The sequence below is a fragment of the Lipotes vexillifer genome, unplaced genomic scaffold, assembly GCF_000442215.2.
Source record: "Lipotes vexillifer unplaced genomic scaffold, Lipotes_vexillifer_v1.1 scaffold749, whole genome shotgun sequence".
NCBI lineage: Eukaryota > Metazoa > Chordata > Mammalia > Artiodactyla > Lipotidae > Lipotes > Lipotes vexillifer.
Window position 1 is genome coordinate 511,606 of NW_006782834.1, and position 14,696 is coordinate 526,301.

The 14,696-nt window shown below is 41.6% G+C and overlaps 1 protein-coding gene across 1 annotated transcript in view; it reads right to left on the reverse strand.

Annotated features, from left to right (window-relative positions):
• Positions 1 to 14,696, reverse strand: part of FRAS1 (Fraser extracellular matrix complex subunit 1) — a 452,432-nt gene that overhangs the window by 228,930 nt on the left and 208,806 nt on the right. The window contains exon 14 of the mRNA XM_007455407.1: positions 14,402 to 14,536. Within this exon, the coding sequence (XP_007455469.1) occupies positions 14,402 to 14,536 (135 nt within the window). The remainder of the gene's footprint in view (positions 1 to 14,401; positions 14,537 to 14,696) is intronic.

The following is a 14,696-nucleotide window of genomic DNA, read 5'->3' on the forward strand; positions in this document are numbered from 1 at the left end:
CCCCCCACTGCTTTCCCCCCTTGGTGTCCATACGTTTGTTCTCTACATCTATGTCTCAACCTCTGCCCTGCAAACCAGTTCATCTGTACCATTTTCTAGGTTCCACATATATGCGTTAATATACGATATCTGTTTTTCTCTTTCTGACTTACTTCACTCTGTATGACAGTCTCTAGATCCATCCACGTCTCTACAAATGACTCAATTTCGTTCCTTTTTATGGTTGAGTAATATTCCATTGTATATATGTACCACATCTTCTTTATCCATTCATCTGTCGATAGGCATTTAGGCTGCTTCCATGACCTGGCTATTGTAAATAGTGCTGCAATGAACATTGGGGTGCATGTGTCTTTTTGAATTATGGTTTTCTCTGGGTATATGCCCAGTACTGGGATTACTGGGTCATATAGTAATTCTATTTTTAGGTTTTAAAGGAACCTCCATACTGTTCTCCATAGTGGTGTATCAATTTACATTCCCACCAACAGTGCAAGAGGGTTCCCTTTTCTTCACACCCTCTCCAGCATTTATTGTTTGTAGATTTTCTGATGATGCCCACTCTAACTGGTATGAGGTGATACCTCATTGTAGTTTTGATTTGCATTTCTCTAATAATTAGTGATGTTGAGCAGCTTTTCATGTGCCTCTTGGCCATCTGTATGTCTTCTTTGGAGAAATGTCTATTTAGGCCTTCTGCCCATTTTTGGATTGGGTTGTTTGTTTTTGTAATATTGAGCTGCATGAGCTGTTTATATATTTTGGAGATTAATCCTTTGTCTGTTGATTCATTTGCAAGTATTTTCTCCCATTATGAGTGTTATCTTTTCGTCTTGTTTGTAGTTTCCTTTGCTTTGCAAAAGCTTTTAAGTTTCATTAGGTCCCATTTGTTTATTTCTTTTTTTATTTCCGTTACTCTAGGAGGTGGATCAAAAAAGATCTTGCTGTGATTTATGTCAAAGAGTGTTCTTCCTATGTTTTCCTCTAAGAGTTTTATAGTGTCCGACCTTACATTTAGGTCTTTAATCCATTTTGAGTTTATTTTTGTGTATGGTGTTAGGGAGTTTTCTAATCTCATTCTTTTGCATGTAGCTGTCCAGTTTTCCCAGCACCACTTATTGAAGAGACTGTCTTTTCTCCATTGTATATCCTTGCCTCCTCTGTGATAGATTAGTTGACCATAGGTGCGTGGGTTTATCTCTGGGCTTTCTATCCTGTTCCATGGATCTATATTTCAGTTTTTGCGCCAGGACCATACTGTCTTGATTACTGTAGCTTTGTAGTATAGTCTGAAGTTTGGGAGTCCCTCAAGACTACTTTGGCTATTTGGGGTCTTTTGTGTCTCCATACAAATTTTAAGATTTTTTGTTCTAGTTCTGTAAAATAATGCCATTAGTAATTTGATAGGGATTGCATTGAATCTGTAGATTGCTTTGGGTAGTATAGTCATTTTCACAATGCTATTCTTCCAATCCAAGAACAAGGTATATCTATCCATCTGTTTCTATCATTTTTAATTTCTTTCATCAGTGTCTTATAGTTTTCTGCATACAGGTCTTTTGTCTCCCTAGGTAGGTTTATTCCTAGGTATTTTATTCTTTTTGTTGCAATGGCAAATGGGAGTGTTTCCATAATTTCTCTTTCAGATTTTTCATCTGAAAAATTAGTGTATAGGAATGCAAGCTATTCCTGTGCCTTAATTTTGCATCCTGCAACTTTACCAAATTCATTGATTAGTTCTAGTAGTTTTCTGGTGGCATCTTTTGGATACTCTATGTATAATACCATGTCATCTGCAAACAGTGACAGTTTTATTTCTTCTTTTCCAATTTGTATTCCTTTTATTTCTTTTTCTTCTCTGCTTGCCATGGCTAGGACTTCCAAAACTATGTTGAATAATAGTGGCGAGAGCGGACAGCCTTGTCTTGCTCCTGACCTTAGAGGAAATGCTTTCAGTTTTTCACAACTGAGACTGATGTTTGCTGTGGGTTTGTCGTATGTGGTCTTTATTATGTTGAGGTAGGTTCCCCTCTATGCCCACTTTCTGGAGAATTTTTATCATAAATGGGTGTTGAATTTTGTCAAAAGCTTTTTCTGCATCTATTGAGATGATCATATGGTTTTTATTCTTCAGTTTGTTAATATGGTGTATCACATTGATTGATTTGCGTATATTGAAGAATCCTTGCATCCCTGAGATAAATCCCACTTGATCATGGTGTATATCCTTTTAATATGCTGTTGGATTCTGTTTGCTAGTATTTTATTGAGGATTTTTGCACCAATATTCATCAGAGATATTGGTCTGTAATTTTCTTTGTTTGTAGTATCTTTGTCTGGTTTTGGTATCAGGGTGATGGTGGCCTCATAGAATGAGTTTGGAAGTGTTCCTTCCTCTGCCGTTTTTTTGAAGAGTTTGAGAAGGATTGGTGTTAGCTCTTCTCTAAATGTTTGATAGAATTCACCTGTGAAGCCATCTGGTCCTGGACTTCTGTTTGTTGGAAGATTTTTAATCACAGTTTCAATTTCATTACTTGTGATTGGTCTTCATATTTTCTCTTTCTCCCTGATTCAGTCTTGGAAGGTTATACCTTTCTAAGAATTTGTCCATTTCTTCCAGGTTGTGCATTTTATTGGCATAGAGTTGCTTATAGTAGTCTCTTAGGATGCTCTGTATATCTGTATAACTTTGTATATCTGTAGTGTCTGTTGTAACTTCTCCTTTTTCATTTCTGATTTTATTGATTTGAGTCCTCTCCCTCTTTTTCTTGATGAGTCTGGCTAATGGCCTGTCAATTTTGTTTTATCTTCTCGAAGAACCAGCTTTTAGTTTTATTGATCTTTGCTATTGTTTTCTTTGTTTCTATTTCATTTACTTCTGCTCTGATCTTTATGATTTCTTTCCTTCCACTAACTTTGGGTTTTGTTTGTTCTTCTTTCTCTAGTTCATTTTGGTGAAAGGTTAGATTGTTTATTTGAGATTTTTCTTGTTCCTTGAGGTAGGCTTGTACTGTTATAAACTTCCCTCTTAGAACTGCTTTTGCTGCATCCCACAGGTTTTGCATTGTCGTGTTTTCACTGTAATTTGTCTCTAGGTATTTTTTGATTTCCTCTTTGATTTCTTCAGGGATCTCTTGGTTATTTAGTAACATATTGTTTAGCCCCCATGTGTTTGTGTTTTTTGTTTTTTTCCCTGTAATTGATTTCTAATCTCATAGAGCTGTGGTCAGAAAACATGCTTCATACGATTTCAATTGTCTTAAATTTACTGAGGCTTGATTTGTGACCCAAGATGTGATCTATCCTGGAGAATGTTCCGTGCGCACTTGAGAAGAAAGTGTAATCTGCTGCTTTTGGATGGAATGTCCTATAAGTATCAATTAAATCTATCTGGTCTACTGTGTCATTTAAAGCTTGTGTTTCCTTATTAATTTTCTGTTTGGATGATCTGTCCATTGGTGTAAGTGAAGTGTTAAAGCTCCCCACTATTACTGTGTTAATGTCAATTTCCTTTTTTATAGCTGTTAGCACTTGCCTTATATATTGACGTGTTCCTATGTTGGGTGCATATATATTTATAATTGTTATATCTTCTTCTTGGATTGATCCCTTGACCATTATGTAGTGTCCTTCCTTGTCTCTTGTAACATTCTTTAAAGTCTATTTTATCTGATATGAGTATGGCTACTCCAGCTTTCCTTTGATTTCCATTGGCATGGAATATCTTTTTCTATCCCCTCACTTTCAGTCTTTATGTGTCCCTAGGTCTGAAGTGGAGCTCTTGTAGACAGCATATATATTGGTCTTGTTTTTGTATCCATTCAGCAAGCATGTGCCTTTTGGTTGGAGCATTTAATCCATTCACATTTAAGGTAATTATAGATATGTATGTTCCTATTACCATTTTCTTAATTGTTATGGGTTTGTTTTTGTAGGTCCTTTTCTTCTCCTGTGTTTCCCACTTAGAGAAGTTCCTTTAGCAGTTGTTTGTAGAGCTGGTTTGGTGGTGCTGAATTCTCTTAGCTTTTGCTTGTCTGTAAAGCTTTTGATCTCCCCGTCAAATCTGAATGAGATCCTTGCTGGGTAATCTTGGTTGTAGGTTCTTCCCTTTCATCACTTTAAATATATCGTGCCACTCCCTTCTGGCTTGTAGAGTTTCTGCTGAGAAATCAGCTTTTAACCTTATGGGAGTTCCCTTATATGTTATTTGTTATTTTTCGCTTGTTGCTCAATAATTTTTGTGCTTAATTTTTGTCAATTTGATTACTATGTGTCTCTGCATGTTTCTCCTTGGGTTTATCCTGCCTAGGACTCTCTGCACTTCCTGGACTTGGGTGGCTATTTCCTTTCCCATGTTTAGGGAAGTTTTCGACTATAATCTCTTCAAATATTTTTCTCAGGTCCTTTCTCTCTCTCTTCTCCTTCTGGGACCCCTATAATGCGAAAGTTGTTGTGTTTAACATTGTCCCATAGGTCTCTTAGGCTGTCTTCATTTCTTTTCATTCTCTTCTCTTTATTCTGCTCTGTGGTAATTTCCACTATTGTATCTTCTAGGTCACTTATCCGTTCTTCTGCCTCAGTTATTCTGCTACTGATTCCTTCTAGTGTATTTTTCATTTCAGTTATTGTAATATTCATCTCTGTTTGTTTGTTCTTTAATTCTTCTAGGTGTTCATTCTTTAATTCTTCTAGGTCTTTGTTAAACATTTCTTGCATCTTCTCGATCTTTGCCTCCATTGTTTTTCTGAGGTCTTGGATCATTTTCACTATAATTATTCTGAATTCTTTTTCTGGAAGGTTGCCTATCTCCACTTCATTTAGTTGTTTTTCTGGGGTTTTATCTTGTTCCTTCATCTGGTATATAGCCTCTGCCTTTTCATTTTGTCTATCTTTCTGTGAATGTGGTTTTTGTTCCACAGGCTGCAGGATTGTAGTTCTTCTTGCTTCTGCTATCTGCCCTCTGGTGGATGAGGCTATCTAAGAGGCTTGTGCAAGTTTCCTCATGGGAGCGACTGGTGGTGGGTAGAGCTGGCTGTGCTCTGGTGGGCAGATCTCAGTAAAACTGTAATCCACTTGACTGCTGATGGGTGGGGCTGGGTTCCTTCCCTGTTGGTTGTTTGGCCTGAGGTGACCCAACACTGGAGCCTACCTGGGCTCTTTGGTGGGGCTAATGGCTGACTCTGGGAGGGCTCACGCCAAGGAATATTCCCAGAACTTCTGCTGCCACTGTTCTTGTCCTCACAGTGAGACAGAGCCACCCCCCTCCTCTGTAGGAGACCCTCCCACACTAGCAGGTAGGTCTGTTTCAGTCTCCTATGGGGTCACTGCTCCTTCCCCTCGGTCCCAATGTGCACACTACTTTGTGTGTGCCCTCCAAGACTGGAGTCTCTGTTTCCCCCAGTCCTGTCAAAGTCCTGTAATCAAATCCCAGTAGCCTTCAAATCTGATTCTCTAGGAATTCCTCCTCCTGTTGCTGGACCCCCAGGTTGGGAAGCCTGATGTGGGGCTCAGAACCTTCACTCCAGTGGGTGGACTTCTGTGGTATAATTGTTCTCCAGTTTGTGAGTCACCCACCCAGCAGTTATGGGATTTGATTTTATTGTGATTGCACCCCTCCTACCATCTCATTGTGGCTTCTCCTTCGTCTTTGGATGTGGGGTGTCTTTTTTGGTGAGTTCCAGTGTCTTCCTGTTGATGACTGTCCAGCAGCTAGTTGTGATTCTGGTGTTCTCACAAGAGGGAGTGAGCGCACATCCTTCTACTCAGCCATCTTGAACCAATCCGCCCAAGTGCATTTTAAAATAGAGGCTTTGAGTAACTAGCTAACCACGTTTTAGGATCTCACCTGGAAACTGAGGAAGAAAATAATTGTGCCCCTGGCTGACACAGCGGTGTGGACTGGAATTACTTGGAAGATCTATCTGCAACACAGCATTTGTGTCACTGTACAGTTTTGTGGACTGAGTGAGGAAAAACAACAAATAATTTAAGTTGGTTAGAGCTTCTGTATTTTCTAAGACTGCCACGTGCCTTAGGAATACTGTTTTATCTCCATACTTTGGATGACTTGTTCGTTTTTCTCTCCCTCTTTTTCTCTCTGTATATTTATGACCAGAGCAAAAATGTAAAAAAAACAAAAAAAGTTTGTTACTTTGAATAGTCCTAAAAAGAAAAAAAAAAAAGAAAAAACTCAACCCCCTCCAACGGTCACTTTGTTGTTTTAGAATTTTAAGGTGGAAGTGTATTCAAATATCAGAAGTTGTAAAATCTAACCAGTAATAAAACTACTTATTGAAACTGAAAAAAAAAAAAAAGGGAAAAGAATGAAATATCCACCTAGTAATAGGTATGAATACTTAAAATACATGCATACAAAACAATAAGAGCACACACATGCAACAAATCCACATTAAATTGCATTAGAATAGTTACTTAAGTGGGCAGCTGGGGAGAAAGGAAGTGGGAACAGGTTCTGAGGACAAAAGGAGTAGACAGACAGGGAGATAGACAGATAGATAAGGAGAATAATCTGGCTCAGGCCAATGATGAAAGGGGGCCATGAACGGATAAATATGATTAATTCAACTTCCTTCATATAAATCCCCAAAATAAGTATTAATAAATAAACAAGATTACATTTTACATCAATCAAATTGACAAATGCAATGAGAATCATAATACCTAGTGCTGACAAGGGTAGTAGGAGGAAGGCACCCTCATGTGTTTCTAGCAGGAGTGCAAATTACAGCTTCTTTAAAAGAGGGTAATATGTTAATATGTGTCAAAAGCTTAAATATGTGCCTATATACACTTAGGGCCAGCAATTACATGTCTAAGCATTTACCCTAATCAAACATATTTACCACAATTTCTATTAAAAATGTTTACATCATGGTTATTTATGATCATGGAAAAATGAGGAAGAAATGTCAAACAGAGGATTGGCTAAATGAATTCTTGCACAGCCACAGATGGAAAGTTATACAACAGCTTTAAAAAGATGTTGTAGAAGGATAATAAATAGCATGGGGAAAACAGGCAATAAAACTATATATGGAGTGTGATTTTACTTTTGAAAAATAAATGCATCTATATGTGTCTGTGTGCACAACACACACACAGACACACACACACTACATAAATTAGGAAGACATTCACCAAAACACCAACAGCCATGATTTGGGAGAGCTTGAGTTAGGGATTTTCACTGATTTTATGCGCCTTGAATTTTACTGACTTTATTAGATGAATTCATCTGGTACTTAGGGGAAAAAATTTCTAAAGGAGAAAAAAAAAAAAAGCCTATAGTCCTGTTCCCTAAGGCAGGTGCTGGGTAAATAGCTAGTTAATCTATTAACCACATTTGTGATATAGCTGAATGATTTGCTTGTCTTGGTGACCTATTTGAATTTTTAGTAGGGTCTTCTGTAGACAGAGAGCTTGAACCGAAGGAATGACTTCCCAGCTGAGGGGCGCTTTGGCAGGTCCACATGGAGAGAGATTTACAAGCAGGCTAGCTTTTCAATGGTACATAAGTGAGAGGATAAAGGCAGACATTCAGCTCACCAGGAACACTCCTCCGGTTATCCTGTCTGTCTGCTGCCCCTCTACCTATACTTCTAAATCTACAACACGGCACACCCTGACAGTTTTCAAATGCGGTGACCACCTAGGCTGAGCCTGACAGATGAACAGAATTCTCAGATTCCACCCATCCACTGTGACCATTGGCAACTCTCAGCTGCTTGGACTCCCTGGGGTTTTCCTCAGCTCGTGTTAATTAAATGGCTATTGATTTTTCCAGTGATACCTTGAATCTACGTGTCTATAGAAACTAAAGACCCAAAGGAGGGACCACCAGCCCAAACCAGGCTTTTGATGGGCCAGTTCCCAGACTTCCTGGCCACACTGGCGCAGCCTGCTCAGATCTGGGCAGTGATTAGCATGGAGGTGCTGGTTGCTCTGTGGGCAGCGCAATAAAGGGAGGGGAGGGCAGAGCAGGGAGGGTGCCGGGTGGGGAATAGGGAAAAGAGAGAAAGAATGTACAAATGCACGCCACACAGTCTAGCTAAAATAACTGAGAACGCCAAGAACTGGGCAGAAAGCCAGAAGACTTGTCACTACTTTGTAATCCATAGCTGAAATATTTGGGGGTTCAGATTTGTCAGGAAGAATGGGATCTGTCTGGAAGATAAACTCCCTTGCACTTGTGGCGGGCTTTCTCGGCTGGTATGTGATATTTCTGTTCCGTCATCTGCCTTTGGCATATACGGCAAGGATCCGATGAGCAGCACAAATGCCAGACACAGCCAGTCGCCTACTAGAGCAGAGGCCCTAGGCAAAACACCACCAGCTGCTTTTTCCTTTCTCTCTCCATTTATTCTTTTCGAGAATGTCCAGAGAGGGAGGGGATTTGGAATGTGATTGTCACCTGCTTCACTGGGCCTAGTTTACTCAGGAAACGAACATTCTAGGAGGGCACTCCTGTTGTCCTCCCTTCTGAATGGCTTAAAACACCCGTGGATTCTTCCCAAGTTCCGGTGACAGGTTTTTTTAAGAAGAATCACTGTTTCAGCACTCATAAGGCACCCAGTTATCTTAGAGAAGAGGTAAATAAAGACAAGAAAAAGAAGGGTGGGAAAAGTAAGATTCTGTAATTTTCCTGAGACCACAGGTAGCCAGGAATTGCTGACAGGGAGTAAATAATAGAAGCTAAATGGAAGTCGGGTTACCAGGAAGCCAGAGTCTAGGCATGCCTGTACAATCCTATGCTTTCTCCTCTGTGCAGTGGTTTAAACCACACTTTTTTCAATCAAAAGTTGTTCCAGAGGGCCTTATATGTGCTCAGCACTGTGGGGAATTCAGAAGGATAAGACCCGTCCCTGCCTCAGTAATCAGTCACTTCCTATAATAGACTTCTTTTTGAAATTTAAATGTTGAACCTTCTTTTTAATTTATTTATTTTTATTTTTGGCTGTGTTGGGTCTTCGTTTCTGTGCGAGGGCTTTCTCTAGTTGCGGCAAGCGGGGGCCACTCTTCATTGCGGTGCGCGGGCCTCTCACTGTCGTGGCCTCTCTTGCTGCGGAGCACAGGCTCCAGACACGCAGGCTCAGTAGTTGTGGCTCACGGGCCTAGTTGCTCCGCGGCATGTGGGATCTTTCCAGACCAGGGCTCGAACCTGTGTCCCCTGCATTAGCAGGCAGATTCTCAACCACTGTGCCACCAGGGAAGCCCCTATAATAAACTGTCTTTTTTTTTTTTTTTAAGATGTTGGTGGTAGGAGTTTATTAGTCAATTTATTTATTTTTGCTGTGTTGGGTCTTCGTTTCTGTGCGAGGGCTTTCTCTAGTTGTGGCAAGCGGGGGCCACACTTCATTGCAGTGCGCGGTCCTCTCACTATGGCGGCGTCTCTTGTTGTGGGGCACGGGCTCCAGATGCGCAGGCTCAGTAGTTGTGGCTCACGGGCCTAGTTGCTCCGCGGCATGTGGGATCCTCTCAGACCAGGGCTCGAACCCGTGTCGCCTGCATTAGCAGGCAGACTCTCAACCACTGCACCACCAGGGAAGCCCCTTAAACTGTCTTTATAGCACTGTAAGTAATGAATTCATATAATGGTAACTATTTGAAATGATCTTATTTATTTACTTATTTACTGACACTCTTCTCCCATTGAGAACATGAGTTCCCGAACCACAGGGCAGTTTTCTGTCAGTTCACTGCAGTATCCCAGTGCCTGGGACGTGGAAGAGACTCAACAAATATTAGTCACATGAACAGAATGAAGGAGATGGGAATATCACTTGAAGCAATAAGTCCCCTTTACAAGACACTCAGCAATTAAGTGAGACACCATAATTGCTGTAGAATACCAGAGGTTTGAGCATGTGTATGATTTAAAGAGCAGAACAAAATGAGCTAAGACAGACTGGTAGGATGTGCTGGGCCCCCAGACTGAATATGTGATCTGGCAGTGAAATTGGGACTGACCCTCCAGTTCTGGGGGATGTTGGAGGGGCCATGGAAGAAACCAGCTTGACAGTGGCTATCCCAACAGAACAAGGAGGGCTCCTATTTTCTTGAGGATTTCAGAACATCGGTTTCATAAATGCCTTTGCCAAGAGGTTCTTCCTGGGCACGGCCAGGCTGGGCTCAGCCACAAGCAGAATATAATGCTGAGACCCAGCAAGTACTGCTTTGGGCCTGGCTGCAAGGGGTCAGCGCTTCACGTCCACAAATGGTTGGGCTGCTCCAGTCAAACAAAATTCCAACAAATAATTAACTTTAGAAATTCTTCTGTTCAAACTACAGCTTTTAAATCTCAGCCAGGTCAGTATCCTATATGTAAATTTTACAGGTTTTCTTCTCATAAGTTTTCCTTCTAAATATACCTTAATGTTGGCTAAGAAACAAATCGTTCCAGATTCTCATCATTTAATCGAAGCATTTAAAGAAAATAAAATGATCTCAACTTGTGATGAATACAGTAAACTGTTCTCTATATTATATTTACTTCTCCATAATATACAAAAGTTGTTTAAAATCAGACACAAATGGCACAAAACCCTTTGTTTACTAATGCAACCTATTTGATTTTCATTTGCATAAATTGAAAAATAAAGGTACAGATTTGATAATGACAATAGCTGCCTTTTATTGTCCACATACTATGTGTCAGTCATAACATATTTACATTTTCAAACATCTTTTCTAACCTTCATATTAATGGCTTAAAGTAGATAATATTATCCCCATTTTACAGTGGAGGAAACTGAGGCTCAAAGTGGTTAAATGACTTGCCCAAAGCCATACAGCAGTAAGTGGTAGAGTTGAGATTCAACTCACACAAACCTAAAAAATGTTCAGTTGCTTGATTCTTTGTTTCAAAATCTAAGACCACACAGCAATCAGATATAGAATAAGCTGCAGAGGTTTTTGTGTTTGTATTTTTTTCACATCTCTGTAAACAGCAGCTAACCCTGCCTTGATTACCAGCTCACTACAGGCAAACATGGACTCTTGGCTTCATATTCGCAGGACCTCGAGCAATGGTCAATAGAGAATGAATGGAGGAGTGGGGGACAGGAAACAGGAAAGGACGATGGGAAGCAAAAATCCTAGTCTCCTAACATACATGGAGGGCTTACAGGTGCCAGGTGCCGTCCTAAATGACATGTGTGAATTCACTCATTCAATCTGCACAACAATGCTATATGGCAGATATCACTGTCCCTGCTTCAGCCGTAGGCAACTGAAGCACAAAGTTAAAGAATAGGTTGTTTGAAGTGACAGAGCCAAGACTGGCATCCAGGTGGTTTGGCTCCCAAGCCTATGGTCTCGTGCACTGTATCACCCTCCCGCCCAGCTCTGGGTCTGCAGTTATGAAGGCAGCACCTGCCATGGGTACACACAGCTCCATCCTCAAACTTTTGCGAATACTGGAAGTTTTAAGTAGACAAAGCAAACGCTGATACACATATAAAAATTGGCTAAATTCTGCTCTTTCTCAACTCAAGGTCTACAGTCTTGAGCTAGTCATTTTAAACTAATCTTGCACGGTGTGTGTTAGTTTGGTTGTTTTAACTTTTCTTCTTATGGGCTTTTATATCTATGATTTGTGTGTACAGTTCAGTAATGCCACCAGAGTGAAACAGAGGTTGATTGAAAAGAGGGGCAAGACAGGCAAGGAAGAATGTTCTCAGGATGGGCGAGCTCAGTCTGGATCTAGATTTAGATTTAATACCAAGGTTTCTAAGAAGAGGTAATGAAATCACCACTCTGGTAGAGAGAATACAGTAAGTCCAGGACAAGTGGTACCTAAGAGCCATGGGGGAAGGGTGCAAGGTCACGTGGTGTTGGGGGGTGGGACAAAGAACATCCATACATGGGTCAAGCTTGACCATCAGGTTGGGGCTAAGAGATGGGCTGCTAATTCCTAGAAAAGGGTCACAACAGGACAGGTGGCAGGAACCAAAGGAGAACCCCAGTCCTAGGACCTGGTGTCCATGGGGTCAAGAAGGAATGTTGGACCACATCCAGGTGGTGGCAAAAGAAGCCTAGGGATTAAGGCAGAAGCCTGAGAGCCAGGCCTAAAACTGAGTTCTAGGCATTAAGAGGGTGACTACTCCTTGGCCCTCCCTGCTGTAGGGAAGAGGCAACTTACACATTGCCGGTGTCCAATTTAGACTGGTATAAAAACTGCGTGGGGCTTCCCTGGTGGCGCAGTGGTTGAGAGTCCGCCTGCCGATGCGGGGGATGTGGGTTCGTGCCCCGGTCCGGGAGGATCCCACATGCCGTGGAGCGGCTGGGCCCATGAGCCATGGCCACTGAGCCTGCGCGTCCGGAGCCTGTGCTCCGCAATGGGAGAGGCCACAGCGGTGAGAGGCCCGCGTACCGCAAAAAAAAAAAAAAAGAAAAAAAGAAAAAAACTGGGTGGTGCTGATCCTTCAGGTAAAGTGATCAAAGCGTCAAACTCTCAAGTTGGGGAAGGCAGAGGAAATGAAGCAGTGACTGGTATGGGACACAAAATGTGATCTATATTTACAATGCTATTCAGTTTAATCAAGCACAAGATTATAACAATAATATTAATATATGCACACATGTGTACACGTTTGTAAGCATATGTATATATGTGTGTATACACCAAAAAACTCAGGAGAAGCATGGCAGTGATAAAGGCCCCTAAGGATGCAGTTCTCTGGCAGGACTCAGGGCCTTCTTCCACCCCTCCCTGGTTTACCTGCTCCGACCCTTTCATTGAAGAGTCACTGTGTCTACGTGCCAATTGGCTCTGCACCAAATTTCTCACTCTCACTTATATTCAACATAGCGAGCATGAATATTGATCAGGTAATTTCTGGTAATGCGTTTCCTCAGCACAGTGTTCACTTTCTTTTGGTTTTGATGGGTCAATAAAGTGCCAATTTATGCCAGCAGAACATAAATGACCCTGCCAGGAGGAATCAGTCCAAAACAACCTGCTGTTACCATAAAATGGCAGGCTCATTTTGAAAAGTTTAGCACTTTCTGGAAGAGCGCTGGTTGACTGACCGAATTCTAAGGTCAACGGTGAAAAGTCACCAAAAATGGTGCAAGCACAAATATTTCAAATAATTCCGACAATGAGAAAGCTTATTTATAAGGAAAGATTATTTGTGTAATCTCAGTGTCGAAACAGTATATGGAAATTGATCACAAGTTTATCTTTAATTTTTAAGATCATTCTCTTTCTCCTCTTCTCTCTCTCCCCTTGCTCTCTCTTTTCTTCTCATTTTATGTATAAAAATGCAACCAGGCTGAACTAAAGCAAATTGGTTTAATTCCCTGGAGGGAGCATGAACAAATTTTCCCAGCAACTTTCTACTAAGGCATTTGTGTATGGGTATGTGGATGGAATGTGGAAGCAGTCAGCTACATAAACCAGTAATCAAATGAAACATTACCCATTTCAAAGTGCCCTGAAACAGCATTAACATCACCAGTTAAAACACTGGGCTTGGGAGAAAGAAAAGTGGCCAGAAAGGAAAAGATAAAAGTAAACATGTAGGTGGGACATGTGGTAGAGGTGGAGGTGGTACGGAGGGAAGAATAAAGTCCACAGGGAATTAATTCCCTTTCAAAAGCAAATCTGTCGCAGGAGTGCTAGCAGGAGGTCTCTTTGATGGTATAGAAGAAAGGAGTAAAGAATACATTCAATAATTTCATCAAATTGAAATTTCAGCAGTTTACCTAAATTGCCAAACCATTAGACACTTATAAACATGTTTGTATGCACCCACTTTGAGCCTTTTCTAAAATAACAGGTAAACAGAACATGATTGTAATAAACATTAAGGGTTCTTTTCTCTTTTATGGCTGAGACTTCTGTTGAAACACTGGTCCTTCAGGATCACCAAGGGGTAGGACATTCCTTCATTCCTCAAACAGTTGTTCAACAAACGCTGCACAAATCTGAACTCTTTGTGCAGCCCTTGATGTTGGGGATACAGAGATACAGAAGAATTCTTACAGATCTCAAAGAGATCTATAATGCGACTGGCCCCTGGCCCCGCTCTCCTCACATCCGCATGGCATGCACAGTACCAGCGTTTCCTCTCAGGATGGTTTCCACAGTCCCGTGGACTCTGCCTATGATCACAACCTGGAGTGGAGACGGCCAGCAGCCTCCTCCACAGAGGACCTTCACCTGACCTTGGAGCTCATTCGGCCTGCACACCTGATGAATAAATGCACTTGTTCTCTTTCACCATTTCCCCTCCAAACGATTTTTCTAAAAATCTAACCAAGGACATGCAAGAAAGGAGCCTACAGTTGCTTACAGCTCTGGGTGGCACCAGATGGCTTGGGGGCAGGGGATGGCTTTCTCAGTGGCCCGGCCGACTGTGGCCCAGTCAGTGATTACCTGCACAGGAGTGGCGGTCTTGGTAGAAGCCGTTCCCACAGGTTGACACGCACTGGCCATGCTGCATCAGCAGGGGAGGCTGGCAGGACGAGCACTCTAGCCCACTGGTGCACATGGAACACTGAGGCTGGCAGGCTGACTCGGACAAGGTTGGGAGAAAGAGAAAGGGAATCTCTGATTAGTTCAAGGGCACCACCCAGTGCCAATTCCTACACAGCCCAATTCTGAGGCTCTGGAGACACAGAGAACAAAACAGGCAGGAAAATAACTCTAGAGCCTTCATTTACGTAGCACA